Source organism: Nymphaea colorata, chromosome 8, assembly GCF_008831285.2.
Source record: "Nymphaea colorata isolate Beijing-Zhang1983 chromosome 8, ASM883128v2, whole genome shotgun sequence".
Classification (NCBI taxonomy): Eukaryota; Viridiplantae; Streptophyta; class Magnoliopsida; order Nymphaeales; family Nymphaeaceae; genus Nymphaea; species Nymphaea colorata.
This window is the reverse complement of record NC_045145.1, coordinates 3,187,907-3,205,341: the sequence shown is the minus strand read 5'-3', so window position 1 is coordinate 3,205,341 and position 17,435 is coordinate 3,187,907. Positions and strand designations below refer to the sequence as shown.

The 17,435-nt window shown below is 40.4% G+C and overlaps 2 protein-coding genes across 3 annotated transcripts; one reads left to right on the top strand and one right to left on the bottom strand.

The window, feature by feature from the left end:
- The first annotated feature begins 2,776 nt into the window (after positions 1-2,776).
- Positions 2,777-8,845, top strand: LOC116258870 (uncharacterized). 2 transcript variants are annotated; one of them, XM_031636305.2, is made up of 7 exons: positions 2,777-3,116; positions 4,552-4,932; positions 5,821-6,048; positions 6,128-6,482; positions 6,576-6,703; positions 6,847-6,982; positions 8,378-8,845. In XM_031636305.2, exons 2-7 carry the CDS (start codon positions 4,586-4,588, stop codon positions 8,615-8,617), a joined length of 1,434 nt encoding a protein of 477 aa, XP_031492165.1. In that variant the 5' UTR covers positions 2,777-3,116; positions 4,552-4,585; the 3' UTR covers positions 8,618-8,845. The 2 variants fall into 2 exon arrangements, with proteins under 2 accessions (XP_031492165.1, XP_031492166.1); XM_031636306.2 differs by having other exon boundaries at positions 2,777-3,169.
- Positions 8,846-10,798: 1,953 nt separating this feature from the next.
- On the bottom strand, positions 10,799-16,933 carry LOC116258764 (probable WRKY transcription factor 4). Its single transcript, XM_031636140.2, has 4 exons — positions 16,146-16,933; positions 14,761-15,452; positions 14,487-14,645; positions 10,799-11,408 (listed from the first exon to the last, which is right to left on the bottom strand). The coding sequence occupies exons 1-4, from the start codon at positions 16,575-16,577 to the stop codon at positions 11,066-11,068; spliced, it is 1,626 nt and encodes a 541-aa protein (XP_031492000.1). The 5' UTR covers positions 16,578-16,933; the 3' UTR covers positions 10,799-11,065.
- Positions 16,934-17,435: the final 502 nt, after the last annotated feature.

Here is a 17,435-nt window from a genome sequence, read left to right as displayed (position 1 = left end):
TCATGCTTCCATGAAGTAGTGAAAATACTTGCTTCTGACCAAGTTTTGTGAAGTTTTCTAATGAACTTTGAAAATTTGGTTTCTTTATTTGGGTGATTATACTCAAAACCTGGTTTTGAGTAACCCAAGAGGGATTGTTTTTCACTTTCTTTTACAAAACCAGGTTTTATTAAAACGAGGTTTTTACAAACCTACTTTTGATGGTACCCAAACACTCCAAAAACATGATTTTGGTGACAAAACCTGGCTTTGGAATATCATCTAAATGCCCCCTATGATGTTTCACTTAGTGCTCTTTAAAAGATGCACTTAATTTTGTAAAAGATATATAGTCTAACCTTTATGAAAAGGCAACTGCCATGTGTATGGAAGTGTCTGGAGGGAACTCGAGACAAACTCTGCTACAGCAATCCCTTTGAGTCAATACAAGTTTAGTGATTTGTATAGGAACATGAACAATGGGAAAATAGAGACTATAAAGGCTATTTATCAAAAGCAACAATATGCTAATGTTGCATGCATCTTCCCCGGAAAAGAAACGACAATTGTTTTCACTAAGTTTTAACATGAAAAGGCAATTTGCAAGAGCTGTTTTCCCTTTCTGTTTTTAAAATAGTTCCTTCTTTCTGTTTCTAAACATTTGTAAAAGCTGCAGAATGTTGTACTGGTGTTCTAGAAAGATGGATCGTATGTTGGTGAGAACGTTTCATGCCGCGAATCAAAGATTTTAAATTTTGATTAGAGTCGAAATATCTTTTTTTTTAATTTTTATATATAACAAGTGAAATTATATATATTTTTAAATTTTTTTTAAAATTTACACATATATTTTTTTTAAATTTTGTGGTGGGACTAGAGCCCAAGCAGTTTCTACTTTGGCTCCGCCCTTGAAATAATTTACAAAGAAAACGTGAATGAAGATAAACATGTTAATGTTGATTGATGATAATGATGATAGATCAATTTTATGTTGTGAACTTATGATATAATCCGAAACATTCTAAACTTGTGATGGACGTTTATTATGTTAGTTTCTTATTTTTAAATATATTGTTGATAATATTATGGTTTATGAATGATGAATTGTTTTTTGGTTTATTTATATGAAATAGTTTTTTTGATTTCTTTTGAAATGTTTAGCTCGACTGTCCTTTACAACATTGATAGAGACTGAGACAGAGAGAGGCGCATGGTCAAAACTTGATCCAGTCAAACCGAAGCTCAAGCTGAGTCTTCTTTGACTGGTCTTCTATCATGGAACCAGCCGCTAAAATTATCTTTGACTTGGGGAAGGGTGGGGATCTGGTCGTTGACTACGGGCCAACCGCGTCCCTTCAACGTTGCGTGTGCGGTTTTAAGGCAAATCGGTGGATCAAGTCACTGACCGTGCGTCCCCGATCCACTCTTGGTTATCCAAACTATTTGGATCCAAATCCAAATCCGATTCAGATCCATTTGCGGACACGATGACGTTTGCGGGAAAATCCGGGAGCAGTTTTCCTACGTCGACAGCTCGGCCGCCACGCTGGACATTATCCGACGTGGCATCCCTTTATTGGTTGCCGCGTCGTGGCCAAAACTACGCCCCGAGAAAACGTCGTGCACATTTGTGGCATGGCAACACGAAAGCGGACTCTTCCCGTGCGGAACGCCCTCACTCCCATTCCAAGCGGCATTGATTTTCATCTACAAAAAAAAGGAAAACGTTATCTCCGAAGGAAGAATTTTTCATTTTAGAAATCATAGAAAGGCGATTGATGCTAAAACTTTATAAACTTGATTTTGGCGTTATAATAAGTTACTTTAAATGAATTACAATTGCAAAAATTCGATTTATATTACAAATTGATAGTAAGCAGCATCTAAACACGCTTCTCATTTCTTAATATATAATTATAGTTAAAACTTAGAGGTGTGGTCGGAGTCAAAATCAATTTGACCATTGAACATAAATGGACTCAAAACGTTAAAGTTAAATTGAGGGATGTCAATATATCCGTCAAACCAAATTGTTTCGAAAACGTTAGATATGAAAAAAAGTTTTAGTTTTAATACCCAATTAAAAAATGAGACTGGATTCAGATTTGATTTAAATATAGATAGATTTACATCATGTTTATTTTTAAACAAATACCTTATATCTAATGCTTTTACATTTTGAAGAGTGACCAAATTTGATTTAAAATTTGAATTTAGATTCACATAATATAAAAATCAGTTTCAAATTGTAAAATTATTCGGATACAATTTTTCTTTGTTTATATTTGAATCCAAATTTATAAATATCTAGAAAATAGATACGATTACATCCGATTTATTGACATCTCTAGTCAAATTAAATGAACTAAAATCCATACTTGTAAGGAAAGGAAACAAAAACAAGGATGGGACGAGATCTGCTAAATGACAAAAGTTAAGGGTTGGTTTAAGATTTTGTGCATATCCTCTGGTCCCAACGTGAAAATCGTTCAAGAGTTTATTACATACATCCCTATATATGAGGGCGTCCATTCGATGTCAAATGAGGCAAATAACCGATGTCAATTGTCGTCGAGTCAAACGAGATAACGTGAATTCTTCTTTTCTTTTCTTTCCCTTCACCTGCATCGTTTGTTTGTTTGGGAGAGAAACATTTTCCCAAAGAAACTTACTTTCCACTGCGGTCGCCCATAAGACGAAGAGGGAACCGTCCAGATGGGCGGTGGACATAACGAGATTTGATGTTCTAAAGGTGATTTGGCAGATTATATATGAGCTAGTTGTCCCGATGTGGAGGGGGGACATTATTGCGGCGTTTCCAAATTTTCCACGGAAAGCCAAGGGGGGCTTCCCAAACGGGGGGGGGTTTGGCTTCGAAACGTAGCGGCACCATCGTCGTCGTCGGGAAGTAATAAAGAGGGAGGAAAGAAGCAGAGGACGAGGAAGGAGTTGGAGAGTTTCCGTAGGGAGGACGTTTGGATCGAAGAGAAAGGCCAAAGGGAATCCATCACGGCATCACCCCTCTGTCCCTCGCCGTGCCCCCACATGTGACTTTCTTCCTCTCCTTCTTTCTGCGTCCGGGACAACCCTAGTTAGGAGCGAAGCTCCGCGTTCTCCCGGGCCTATTAGCATCGCAGGTACTTCCTCTTCGCCATTCTCCGTCGGAATCCATCACCAACGAGGGAACCAGGTACTCGCTCGCTTTCTTTCTCGCGCGGTGTCCGGTGCGGAGCTCCTAGGTTTAGGGTGTCTCCCTCAGGGCGGAGTCGTTACTCGTTCTGTAGTTCTTTTGTTATGTGTTCGTGTGGGATCTGAGCTAGATCTTGAATTCCGAGCTAGCGGGGTGGAATAACGAGTCGTGTTGAAGCGGATATGTGTATTTTTGAGTGTCTATTTCTCGATCCTTTTCCATTGGGTTTCTTCTTTGGGTTTCGTTTTATAAGCGACGCGGATGTCGATCTTTTTTGAGCCGAGGGCAGGATTTCAAGTGATCATTTGCTGATCTGCGAACTCCAAGGCAAAAAATCAGTTTTTTTTTTTTAAATTTATTTGCTTCTGGCTTTTGCTTAAGATCCGGCGGTTTTTTTTTTTTCTCCGGCGATGCTTTATGATATGCACTTTGCTGTTTCAGGTTATGATGTATGATTTCTGTTACTGCACGCGCTGCAGTTGCATTTTTTGTTTCTGTGTTCACGAAAAGCCCAGATCCATGCTTTGATTTCAATCTCTAAAATTTTAGGCCGACGTTCTGTTTTTTCTTGGATGCCTATCGTTTCGAAGATGATGGTAGCATTCGTCTTTTTGTGCTTTATTTAGTTTTCGTGTGTCGTGTTGGCGTTCTGCTTTTATTCTGGTCGAACTTAAGTTCACTACCTTCTTGCCCGATATTTTTCGTCTGATAAGGGTGTGAAGACCTTTAAATAATTCTTGGTTGTATTGTCAGTAAACTTCTATCATAAATCGGATTTTCAATCATGTCGGCATGCTACTGGACGTCAAATAATGCTTGACATAGTATCACGATATTTTGCTTCTTGAATGTTTGGCGTTTTGTACAATATGTTCCTTTACTTCCTTGTCTTGTTCACAAATATTGCAGTTGAATTATCTTTTTGAATCATTAATATTTTCATGTCTATTTTTATTTTCCAATTACCATTACTCATGCAGTGAGCGTCTGGACGTCCTTTCCTCCCTCCTTTTCTCTCTTTCCAAGCTTGTTCTTCTTTTGATTTATTTCGATGACCTTCCTTAAGAGGTGAGCCTAACCGTACTGTCAGCCTCAAATTTTTTGTGGTCCACCAATTCCGTTTGCCCTGAGATTAGTTTTATTTTTGCTGCTAAAGGTTGTGCAATTTGCTTCGGTATCTTACCAATTTTGCCATATCGTAACTGTTGCATGCTGAAATGTGAAGCTATTGATTTTTACGTTCTTTTCTTTTTTCCCTCCTGGAAGCTTTAGGTTTCATTTTGTGCTTAAAACTATTTACCTTGGAAGGAAAATTTTATTGCAGCAAAGATCTCCATTATCCTTTTTACGTTGTTGTGACCATCGAATCAAATAATTTGCAGAAGCTGTTTGCACAAGTGATAGCAAGGAAGAGAGATGCCGGGTGGAGGCTTCAGAGTGTTGCATTTAGTTAGGCCTTTCCTTTCATTTTTGCCAGAGGTTCAGAGTGCAGAAAGGAAAATCCCATTCAGAGAGAAGGTTATATATACAGTTATCTCTCTGTTTATTTTCCTTGTCTGCAGTCAACTGCCTCTTTATGGCATTCATTCGACCACGGGTGCCGATCCATTTTACTGGATGCGTGTGATTTTGGCATCAAACCGTGGAACTGTCATGGAACTGGGTATCACGCCAATTGTGACTTCTGGATTAGTGATGCAACTTTTGGCTGGATCAAAGATAATTGAAGTTGACAATAGTGTGCGTGAAGATCGTGCTCTCCTGTAAGCTCTCTCTATCTCTCTCTCAAGTTTGCATCCTTTTAATGCACAAAGGTGTTCCTTTTCCTGTTTGACATAGCTCACATTAAAGTATCTTCTGTAAAGGTTGAAGGTTTTTATCATATTTATTTGGTTGAAACAGTTTGTTCAGACTGAATGTCTTGTATCATAAGTGACACTTGGTCAAAGTCCAGTAAGAGTTTAAGGACTAGTTGAAATGAAAATTTGTCATAGAAATGTGTATTTTTGTTTCCGGACAATAGCAATATGTACTTTTGTTGTGAAAATAATTTTCTATGGCTTGGCTTTAACTTGGAAATTGCAAGAATATGATCGATCAGGAGCAAGCCTTTTCTAGGATGTAAGTTGGAGACTTGCGTTTCCTTGTTAATGGAAGAATATTTTGCTTTGTGATTATTTTCTAGGAAAAAATGATCTAATCTAAGAGTGGACCAGGTCAGACCAGGTCTGGAGAGGGGAAGCTTGGTTTAGAGAGTGTTTTTATTTTTGGATTACTCAAAAGTTTACTACTCTGAGCTTCAATGTTGCTTGGAGAAGAAAATTATAAATAAATAAAAATAAGTCATGCATTAGATATGACTAAATATCAAGGAGCTGTTACTGTCTTCATATGCTAATTTCTTGAAAGTTGATTTATGTGTTGGAGTGAGTGCCTTTAGAACTCTCTTCCTTTGTCAGGGGAGGAAAACTTTTCTGTGAGCTCAGATTTTTCATGTCTGACACAGAATAGTTCTTGTAAAAGGAAGATGCTGCACAAACTCATGAATTATGGTTCTCAATTCAACAAAAGAGAGCCCCCATGCCTATTCTTTTATGTGGAAGAATGCATCAATTACATAAATGTTTAAATCTCCAAATCTTTCTTTGCAGAAATGGTGCCCAAAAGTTGCTTGGTATTTTGATTGCTATTGGGGAGGCGGTTGCATATGTTCTTTCTGGGATGTATGGCAATGTTAGCCAACTTGGGGCAGGAAATGCTATTCTGATAATTCTTCAGCTCTTCTTTGCTGGTATCATTGTGATATGCTTGGATGAGCTTCTCCAGAAAGGATATGGACTTGGATCTGGCATTTCACTATTCATTGCTACCAATATATGGTAAGTTTCACCTTGTTTGATTGATGAGGGTTTTAACTGATGATTGTGCTTACTCAGCTACAATGTACATTGATTGCAGCGAAAATATTATCTGGAAAGCATTTAGCCCTACAACAATCAACAGCGGTCGAGGGGCGGAGTTCGAAGGTGCTGTTATTGCATTGTTCCATCTTTTGATAACTAGAACAGACAAGGTCCGGGCACTTCGTGAAGCTTTCTATCGGCAGAATCTTCCTAATGTGACAAATTTACTAGCTACGGTTTTGGTTTTCCTGATTGTCATCTACTTTCAAGGGTTCCGTGTTGTCTTGCCTGTGAGGTCTAAGAACGCCCGTGGACAACAAGGCTCTTATCCGATTAAGCTTTTCTACACCTCCAACATGCCTATCATTTTACAATCTGCTCTTGTGTCCAACCTCTACTTCATTTCTCAGGTTTGAATTTCTTTCACACGTTTAGGAGGTCATCTTATATACGTATTTTTCTCATTTCTCGTAACAATTTGTCCATGTCCATTCCTGTTGCAGTTGCTTTACAGGAGGTACAGTGGAAATTTTCTGGTAAATTTGCTTGGGAAATGGAAGGAATCTGAATATTCAGGTGGCCAGTTTATTCCTGTTGGTGGTATTGCTTACTACATTACAGCACCATCGAGGTGATTAGTTTGCTCATTCATTTCCTTCCATTTAAATGATCTGACAAGCCTACTTCGGTGCTGTTTTACCTATGTTTCCAAGCAATATTATTCTTTTTGCCCTCTTCACATTACATAATTAATAACTTGAAGATGTATTGCAGCCTGGCAGATATGGCAGCCAATCCGTTCCATGCTCTCTTCTATATTGTTTTTATGCTGTCAGCATGTGCACTGTTCTCAAAGACTTGGATAGAAGTATCTGGCTCCTCTGCTAGGGATGTTGCCAAGCAGTTGAAGGTAAAGATTTTTGCTTTGATCTTTCTCACTTATGCCAGCTTTTATTATAGTCTCTAATGAGCCTTTTATTTTGTTTGTTTTTTTTTATCTTTGTGTGTGTGTTTTTTTTTCCTGGGATATAGGCAAACTGGGGTTTGGTACATGCAGACCAGGCTTTGTCAGCTGAGATCTTGCACTCTTGACTGCCTTCAATGTGAAGGTCCCATGTCCAACATCTGAATTGCTTGTAAAAAACTAGTGAATGCCATTTTCCTCTGCTGAAATGAGACTCACATATTCCCCTAGGGCAGTTTTCTTTTGTTGTGTTAGAATTTCATCTACGTAAAAGTAGTAAGATGTTTTTTGAGCTTCATAAAAGTGAACTCTAAACTACAGAGATACTAAAGAGATGATATTTTCTCAAAAGGATAGAAGTCAGGTTGTGGGGCATTCAGTTGAGCAGGTCAACATGGGAAACCCTTGAATGAGGCAAAGTTACTGACACTTGTGAATTTGTACAGATTTCGGAAGTTTGACCATCAATTGGTTACAAAAATTTGGTCGTTATGGAGTCCTGACCTTGTGATTTAATGCATGGGATTGCCTTGCATTGGCTGAGTGATTTGCTTAGCATCCTATAGGTTTTGGTGACTTGTAAAGTTGCCTTTATCGATATGAAGCCAGAATCTTTGAAGAAAATACTATGGCTGATACTGTATCAATGCCCATTATCCCATCATATCTACAAAGGGTACGATGTCCGTACTTTGAAGCTTGAATTCGTACAATTTTTTTGTCCGTTTTTTTCCAGAGTGATCCCTGTCTAGTAGGCAACTGAAAAATTTATCTTTGCCTCATGATGGCAGGTTCATCCTAGTCAATGTCATCCTTGTTATGAGCAACTTACTATCTTAGTGCAGTTATGTTCTTAGCAAATATAACATTTGATTTTAGGTATTCTTCTCTCTCCTTTTAAGCCAAAACAAAATTTAACCTTGAGTGGACCAATTTGAAGTGGTGAAGCAAAAGGTAGGATGAATCCTGTCCATACCTATGTGTGGGGATGAATGTGTTACTTCGAATAGTGTAAGGATGATTATGAATTCGATAGCCCTTCTACGGACTACCATGCTTATTTGGTTTGATTTAAAATTTCTTCATTTGCTGATGAACAAAGATTCATCCTTTGTACTTGCTAGATGGCATATCTAAGTTCTATTGACATAATTTTGTGATTCATTTCTTCAAGATAAAAAAAAAAAGTTCTTTTCTTTTTCTGCTTTGATTAAGGTGTGTATCTATCTTCATGCTTCAAAGTATAAATCTTAATGATGCCGGCACGAAGTGGTACCTTTGAAGTTCTTTTCTTCTCCTCTGCTCAACACGGTTCACTTAAGTTGCTCTTTGATTTTACAGGAGCAACAAATGGTGATGCCTGGTCACAGGGAGTCCAACCTCCAAAAGGAGTTGAACAGATACATTCCCACTGCAGCTGCCTTTGGCGGCATGTGCATCGGTGCCCTGACGGTGTTGGCCGACTTCATGGGTGCAATTGGTTCAGGAACTGGGATCCTGCTTGCTGTGACAATCATCTATCAGTATTTTGAGACATTTGAGAAGGAGAGAGCCAGCGAGCTAGGTTTCTTTGGATTCTGAGGCCATTAGCTAACACTTAACAGAAGATCTGGGGTGGTGGTTGTGCTTGCAGGGCTCCCCATTTGCTTTTTTGGTGAATCAGAGAGATATAGGTTTCAGCGTAGTGTAGCAATGGCTTCCGTTTGTTTTTTGTTCTCACATTTGCCTTTTAAGAAGAAACTCAACGGGGTTGGAAACACCGAAGGTTTATCTAATGATTGCAACGTCGACGAACTAGTTCTCCACCCATTCTTTGCTTCTTTTATTCAATTCCTTTTTGTGTTATATGTGAGTGCAAATAAGCAACAAGATTCCTTCTTCAGTTGAAAACTCATAGGCCCTGCTCTAAAAGTAAGCAAAACTGAGCTTGCTAAGAGCGATGTTAAGGCTGTCTTTGATTGCCTGGAGGACAGAAGCATTATACCACAGCAAAAGTTTTACTTTACTGCGCAATGAAAAAAATTTTCTTTAGATGTTTTATGATCATACCTCGTCAGTACCTTGCCAAACGTCTTCTATGACTAAGACGCGAAGACTACGATGTCCTACGAAGGTGGGGGTGGTTGTCAAAAACTGGAGACGGTGGAAAATTCTGACCTCTGCCGAATGTGATGGTGATTGTTGGCAGGGTTGCCTCCACAGCTCTGATTTTGGCTATTGCCTGGCTGAAAGGGCCCATCTTATTATGCGGTCCATTAATGAATTTGGGCTGGTTCGTCGTGAATTAAGGGTCGTTGCAGTCGAGTCGTTCGAGATCAGGTTAGTGACATGTATCTAGCTATCATTTAAGTGCTGAACGCCTGTGACGTCTGTGGAAGTACTGATCTGTCAATTAAAGTGACTGTCCTCGAAGTTCGTCTCTTTTCAAATCAGAGATCTCACGTGTCGAGCCTTGAGAATTCAATTAAATAATCAGATTGAGTTCGGCCGTTTTAAGCTGGTCAAATCATGTAACTGGCTCTTGGTTGTCCTCCATTACGGATTTTTCCCATCTATGTTCATCCGTATTCATGTTCAGTACCGCCATGTTTGGAACTGGAGCGATTATCTTCCGTTTTCTAAACGATACCATGCTAGAGCGCGTATATACTTAATGAGCTTGGTGTTGGGCCCCTTTCTGTTAAATCCAGAAATATTAGGTTCAAAAATTATACGAGCTAAGACTACTAAAACCTTATGTATATTTTAAAATATGGGAAGGGCCCGTGCAGGATTCTCTTTGTTAAAATCCAAAATTGGGTTCTCTTATGCCTTCTTCCCTCTGCACTTTCTTTTTGGGATAACAAAGAAAGCCACCCAGATAATCTGGTTAGCTCCCATGAATGTAATATCTCCAGATGCTTTCCTCTAGCCTGCTAAGGAAATTTCTTCATCACTTACCAGATTAATGCCACAAATCTGATCTTCACTTGAGAAACTAGTTTTTCTTTTCTCGGCGTACAGCTCAAATGTCATCTACTTGTATTCTACCATGGGGAAATGAAACCATAATTTTAGCAGTTTCATGCAGCTGGACTTTGCCTCGACTGGACTGTGGAACAAGTCGCCCCTAAAATTTGCAATAGCCCTTCCATGTCCAAATCCAGAGGCTTACTCTTCCTTCTGTTCTTCACCTAATGAAGGAGAAGGGAAGAAGACGAATCAAAGAAAAATGGCAAAAAACGGGGAGCCTCTCAAATGTTAAATGCGAGAGATGCTGCTACGAGCTCCAGGAAAATGTGAGTGCCTGGACAAAGCCGTTCACTAGTCTTCTGCAGCGTTTTTCTCCTCTTCTCAGTTTCTTATTCACCACCAACTTAAAGTCTGAACAGACTCCTAGCAGATCATGCCAAGAGAGACGCTCCAGGGATTTAACTCTCTTTTACAGTCCAAACGGTATGCTGCAAAGGACACCTCTCTGTCGAGAGTTCTTCAAGAGAACAGCCGTAGGTCACCCCGATCCAAAAAAATTAACATGATGCTGCTAAGATACGATCAGCTTTTCACGCCTCATGGCAAATTGAAGACCTGAAAATTATAGCCCTGAATCTGAAAACATAAGGCCCCAAACATGATACTGACCAGCAACGTACGGAGACCGGACAAAGGCAAATGAATCTTGTACTGGGACCTTTTGATGGTTCCACATGCAGGCATGCATGCACATACAGAAACATATATGCACACCCTTAATTACCAGCTACACAAAAACATGCAGAGGAGAAGACACAAAAAAAAATCCACCAACCTCAACTTGCAGCCGTTAAGTAAGAAGTACACCCACCTCACCAAGCATCCTAATATACAGATGAACAGGACTACCATACAATTTAAATTTAATAAACAACTGTGGTGTTAACAAGTACAACAACTTGCCTAGCAAGCTCTTTATGCAGCTTCTGATATTTCTATGTGCTTCCACCACGGGCAAAAGGTGCATGCAATAGCCAAAAAAATGTATGGGCAAAAAAGAAAAAGGAAAAAGAAAGACTATTTTTGTGATGCATTGTTGCTTTGACCGGCATCAACCTCATGCTTAGGTAACACGAAACTCCCACTCTGAAGTGTTGTCACATGCTGTTGCTCATTGTTTCCCCAAGAGAGCATTTTCAGAGTAGCAGGTTTGTCAGATACGGGAGGATTCACTGGCTTTGGCAATGTATTGTTACTGGAACTTCCTGGATTGACTGTATGGTGGCTGCTAGTTCTTGGCGCAGGCACATCATGGTTGTGTTTTCCTTCATATGTTGTTATGACTGCCTTCGGATCTGTTGATGCTCTCTCGACATGTTTTCGGACACTGCAACCAGCGTTTGTGCATTTGTAGTAACTCCTGAAAATAGAAAAGAGAACAGGCACGGGAAGGTCATTTTTTCAAATAATCTCCCAGGAGTGAACAGCACAGCAGGGCAAAGCATTCAATCAGGTTTGCAAAAGATCTATAGGCTTAGATTAATTATTGCTGACAAGTGTAATCTATGACAATAAACTTCCTCGTGCCTACCACAGTTTATAGTCCATATGCATGAAAGTCCATCAAATTGTCAGCATCTCTGTGAACCTCACCTCAGCTTCAAGCAAGCTATGAGGTTTCAGCATATCAGATTTCAGCATACTAAAAAGGTTTGGGACTTCATCAAAATCAACATATTCTTCATAGGTACAAAATTATAAAATGATTATCTTGCTAGCGTACGCGGATGAAACAAGCAAAACATTATTGCTTTGGGTATTTGAGACAGGAACCACAACTAATAAACCATTCATGATCATGGCTGTAGCAGTCTCGGCCTAAAATGGCACGTGTACACTCACCAGAATTTTATACGCTGGAACCATGACAATTGCCAAAAATCTAAACTAAGGGCAGACAAGCATGAAGCAAACAGAAAAAAAACCACCAGCAGCTAGCATCCAGCAATAACCTAGAGACATGAGGTAGGGTTTCCTTTTCCTTTTTCTAGTTCAGGTTACTGGTCAAACATACATGTGCAAATCACTATGCTTGCATGTGTGAGTGTGTGTATTTGTGAGAGACACACACACACACACAGAGAGAGAGAGAGAGAGAAGACAACGGAGGACAAACAAAAAAGAGCCAGAAGGAGGTCATCAAGACTCCGGCAAGATCTCTCTCTCTCTCTATATATATATATATATATATATATTAAAGCATAGGATGGGGAGATGATAAGGTAAAAGAAAAGTTCGATCATGTTGTCCAACTCACCCCAAAGAAAATTATCCAGCAATTTGTCCTAAAATAAGTTAAAATTCTTCAGAATGGCAAACGGAGGGCATTCATTGTAATGGACGAACAACCCTGACCTTATGCATTATTCACCAGTAGGTGAGTCGCTTAGCTTCTCATTGAATATGTACTCCAAATGCAAAATAGTAGAACAGCAGTCGTGCTTGAGAATGGGAAAATGAAGAAATGCTTTGCTTCATGTCTCATACAAAAATAAGCTGCCAAAGGAATTGCATTATTGTAGATCCCCAGATATTTTTGGCATTTCTTATCAAAATCTCACCAGCTTCCTGTAAGTTCTCCACTTGCTAAAAGGGCTAGTAGCATGACCAAATAACTTTATCATGCACCCTCCATATCCATCTCAACTGTACTTGAAAATTCAAACTAGAACCAAAAATCTTCCCTTCATTTCTCCATTAATTTAATGTCAGTACAAAATAGTCCACGTACATAATTGAACCCTCGATTGCCTGTTACAACTAAGTCGTGGTTCACCTTCCTCTGAAAGGAAAATCATATTAGGTTATCCTATATTGTACTTGTGAGTTAATAACTGTACAATCAATTGTACAAAATGGTAGAAATCAGAAATTATGGTGTCTACTCTTTAAAACCCACGAGCAACCACTATCAAATAGTTTCAAACTAGTATAGTTTTGCCCTTCACTCACTTTCATTAAATCTACATGGGAATAAGCAACATCTGACATCTTGAACATTCTAATCTGCTGCAAAGAGAACTATTAGTAGAGCAATAAACAAATTTTGAGACTTTAATTCATTCAGTTGTCCACTCCTGTCCTGAATAATGTAATTAAGGAACTTAGCTTCTCATGCTAAAAGACGAGGTCCCAGCTTGCATCATCCATGTGTCCCAAATCAAAACACTTTCCCTTATGTTTCAAAGCAGCTAAGAAAAATTGCTGAGAAGCATGAATGCAAAGGAGACTGCTGAATGATGATAAAAAAGGAAAGAGGACAACATTTGACTTACATCCCCAGCAAAACCAAAAACTCAGATTGAATACAATTCCAAACTAACTGCATTCTATTAAGTACTATCTTCCAAACATCCATATGTTACTTTGAGAGAAAATCAAGCTCGATAGCAGGAGAACAAAATTTTGGAGGAAAACTGCTACGAAATAACAGTGACAATTAAAAAAGAATTGCCACACCTGAGCCAACACAACTCAGGTGTGGGTGCAATAATGCAAATTTGATTCTCTTAGGATGAATCATAGATAGCATCATAGCTTGTTAGTTGTTGATTATTTTTGTGGTCATGGACTACATACATACATACATATGTACACATACATATAAATGCACACTTGCTCTGCAAAATACCGCACCCACACCTGCACCCTGCACCCGTGTGACACCAACTAACATGTTCAGAAACCCAAATCCTGAGTTGATTGATTAAGCCAAACAAAGTTGATTGAAGAACTAACAAGAAACATGCAAAAAGAAAATTTCTAACATTTATTCTTCAAATGATGGACTTGTTATGTGGCAATAAGCAAAACTCGCAAAAGTTTCATTTTTGAGATACAATTTAGATAATCCTTTTCAGTGGAAAGTTGGGAGGAAACAAGTTAAAAAAATATAGCAAAAGTTTTGGCAAACTAAAAAGGTATGGTTCTACATATACTTAACGATTTCATGCTGCTAGCTATAACAACAGACATTGACAAGGGCATGTGACAGCCAAAATTTATTAAATCCTCGCAGCTCACCTTTCCATTGAGACTTACAAGAGTACAATGCTTACAAGCTTACTAAGGAATAATCATGCCAGAAGACAAATGTTGTGTTCCCTTTTCTATAATCCTGAAAATTAGTAAATGCACTTCCACAGCCTGCTGCGCACTGAAAGAATCCAATAGTTCCAGAAAATTATCCTCCAGAAAACTCTTAATCCAGCAATATAAGTGGCTATTTTATTGCCTACATCATTTTGAATAGGCTAAACAGACTCAATTATTGTGATGTACATAACAATCTCTCAACAAGTACCTAAAGGGTGCAGAACATGAGAGAAAAATGATAGAAATTTGCAACATAAAGATTTATATTACACATGCCCATCTAGCTTAGAGAATTACATATTCATTTCGGACAACCACCTAATGATCCATGAGTATGTAGTACCTGGGATGTGGATTTCCTTTCACAACTTTCTGTCCATACTTCCGCCATTTGTAGCCATCATCCAAAAGATCAACTTCACTTGTTGTCTGCACAATAATACGGGGCTCCATGATTGTCCTGTGTGGAGCAGCTGCCTGTGTCACTCCAGTGTCAATGCACCTGTCAATAAATAAAAATCCAGAGACACGCTGTCACCAGCCACCAAGAAATGGAATCTACACAAGAACTGTTCACAATCTTATGAGCATTTCAATAAAATGGTTTAGAAGCATACCTTCTTTTTGGATCAGGTTCGCCATCATCCCCATCATCTGTTCTAGTATCATCCCCGCCTTCCTCATCCTCACTTGAGGCAGATGACTGTTCCCCATCTTGATTCTTCTTAACCTTCATTTCTTCTCTGCTGGCATTCGCCACATAGTCTTGCGTCCCCATTTCAGTTTTTACCAAATTGAAGTTCCCGTTGACATCAGTGGACCCACCACCTTTCGCACGTTTACTGGGCTGAGGTGGTTGATGGTTGTGTTGACCCTTGTAGATTATCTCTGTCACTTGACCTTCAAGAGAATGCTCTACCTTCTTCTTAGCAGGACAATTAGGAGATGTGCACTTATAGTAGCTTCTAGGAAATTCACTCCCCTTTACCTGCTTCTGTCCATACTTTCTCCAGTGATACCCATCACTGGAGGGCTTATCAACAGCAACCGGGTGCTGTTGAGTTCTCTGGTTCGAATGTGCGTATTCAGTTGTTTCTGAGGTATTGGTTTTCTCATCAGCATTACCGGATGGCACCTCTTGAACAGGAGCTGGTCCAGCCCCAGGAACAGCTGCTTGTGAAAATGGAAGCATTGACATGGGCTGTTGTCCAGATGTATAATCGGATTGCAGGTGCATATGGGCCTGGGACTGAACAGCTTGGGCTGTAACATGCGCCAATGCTTGTTGGTGGGAAATTCCAAAAGGGCCCTGGGTATTTAAATTGAACCATAAATCAAATGCAGAACAATAACAAGACCACCATTTGTCTTTCCAGAGATACAGGTGTCCGCCAACTATAGCCAAAAATAACACAGACAGGACGATTGCAAGTTATCAACAAACAGAATACTTTCGGTTTAATTGTCATCGAGTTTCTGAACGAAGGAAACTGCAAACTGCGTGATTTATATGGACAACAAAAGAGACGGACGAGTTTCAGAAGATCACGAAGAAAGAAATCTTCATATGCGAGGTAACAGTCCCCAATTATGGACATGCCCGCAACCATGAAAGGGAACTCCAATAAAAGTTTTGCAATTTTACGAGCTCTATTTTGCGCTGTGGTCTCTGCAAAGCACACTTACCGACAACCGTGCTTTCATAGTGGGTTTCTTGGCTTTGGAGATAGAGAAAACGAAAATGATGGCCACAATTAAAGGTGAAGGGAAAGACTAAGCGACAGTTCTCACCTACCAACTGAAGGAATCTTAGAACCATCAAGAATCTTTGTTGTAACATCAAACCCAAGGACGCCAACACCATCAAATAAAACACAACAAGTACAGATATGATATATTTCTTCTAACCAAAACAAAAACCGCAGTTACGAAACAACTAATTCACGGCAATTTTCCAAAAGAATAAGAATTTGAGCTGAGAAGAGCGGAAACCCGGACCAACCTGACCAGCAGGATGGCGGAAAACAGGCGAATCGAGAAGAGTAGCGGGGCTGAGTCCCGGCGGGATGCTGACGAACGGGGACTGAGGGCTCAGGAGGGCGAGTCCTAGGGGACTTCCCAGCTTGAACCTCAGGCCTCCCTCTCCACCTGCGCCATCTCTGCCGCCGGTGCGGCCAGTCGTGGTCAAGGCGTTGGGAGAGGCCATAGCGTCGGCAAGCAGCTGTGCGAAGGAATCGTGTTCAGCGAAGGAAGAAACAAGGGTCATGGGACCAGGGCTAATCTCCCCCTTGAAGCAGGCCTCCATGGAGGTCCTTCCAGGAAGGGTAATTGTCGGCCGAGCAGAAGGAGGAAGTGAAGCTAGGAAACCTGGACCACCACCACCACCACCGCTAGCACCACCATCGCTCACTCCACCCTTGGTTTTATCTGCCATCTCTCTTCCCCTTGCTTCCCTACCCTTTCTGCAGGTCCACCGACCGACCAACCAACCAACCAAACAAGAATTCACTGTCGTCCTCTTACTCCCCTACCCTTCTCCCCCTCCTTCTCTGTTCTCAAAACAGTCGCATACCACCAACATCATCATCATCCGCAACAATCTTCCAACGTTGATGCTTCTTCCTTCTTCTTCTTAATAGCTTCCACCCTTCCTCCTCTTCTTCTTCTTCCTCTCCTTCGGCAAACGGAGGAGAGAGAAACCGATCTTGCTGCACTAGATGAAGTCCAGATTCTGGCGTATGATATCCTCCCTCTCCCCCCCTCTCTCTCTCTCTTTGTGTTCTTGGGAGAAATGAGAGATTGGCACAGCAGGCGTGCATTGACTTTGACATTGGCTGTTGCGTAGTGGCGGCGGCGGCTCTCCTCCCTCCTTCATGCAGCCGAGCCGAGCCGAGCCGAGCCGAGCCTGTCTCTCCCTCCTTCACTCTCTCCGGCAGCAACCACGTGGCCGCTTAAACGCCGGACCAACGTCAGGAAATTTGGCATTTCCACCTCCGAACACGAATCCGGATCCCACGCAGATCCGACCTGATAGAAATGAATCTGGATCAGAATCCCACTTGCTAATCTGGATCCCGAACCAACAGGACATGGCCTCTGAAAGTACGAAAAAAGCAAGATTCTGGATCGGATCCGATTCAGATCCAGATCTTTCCTAGTGAGCCAACGTCGGCTGCAGCCGGTTGGACAGGCGGAAGGGCTATTTTGGTCTTTTTCTATTCGGACTGTCAGATTTAGACAAGGTTGGGGATAGAGGAGGATGAGCTGCCCTCCTTTTCCTTTTCCTTTTTCC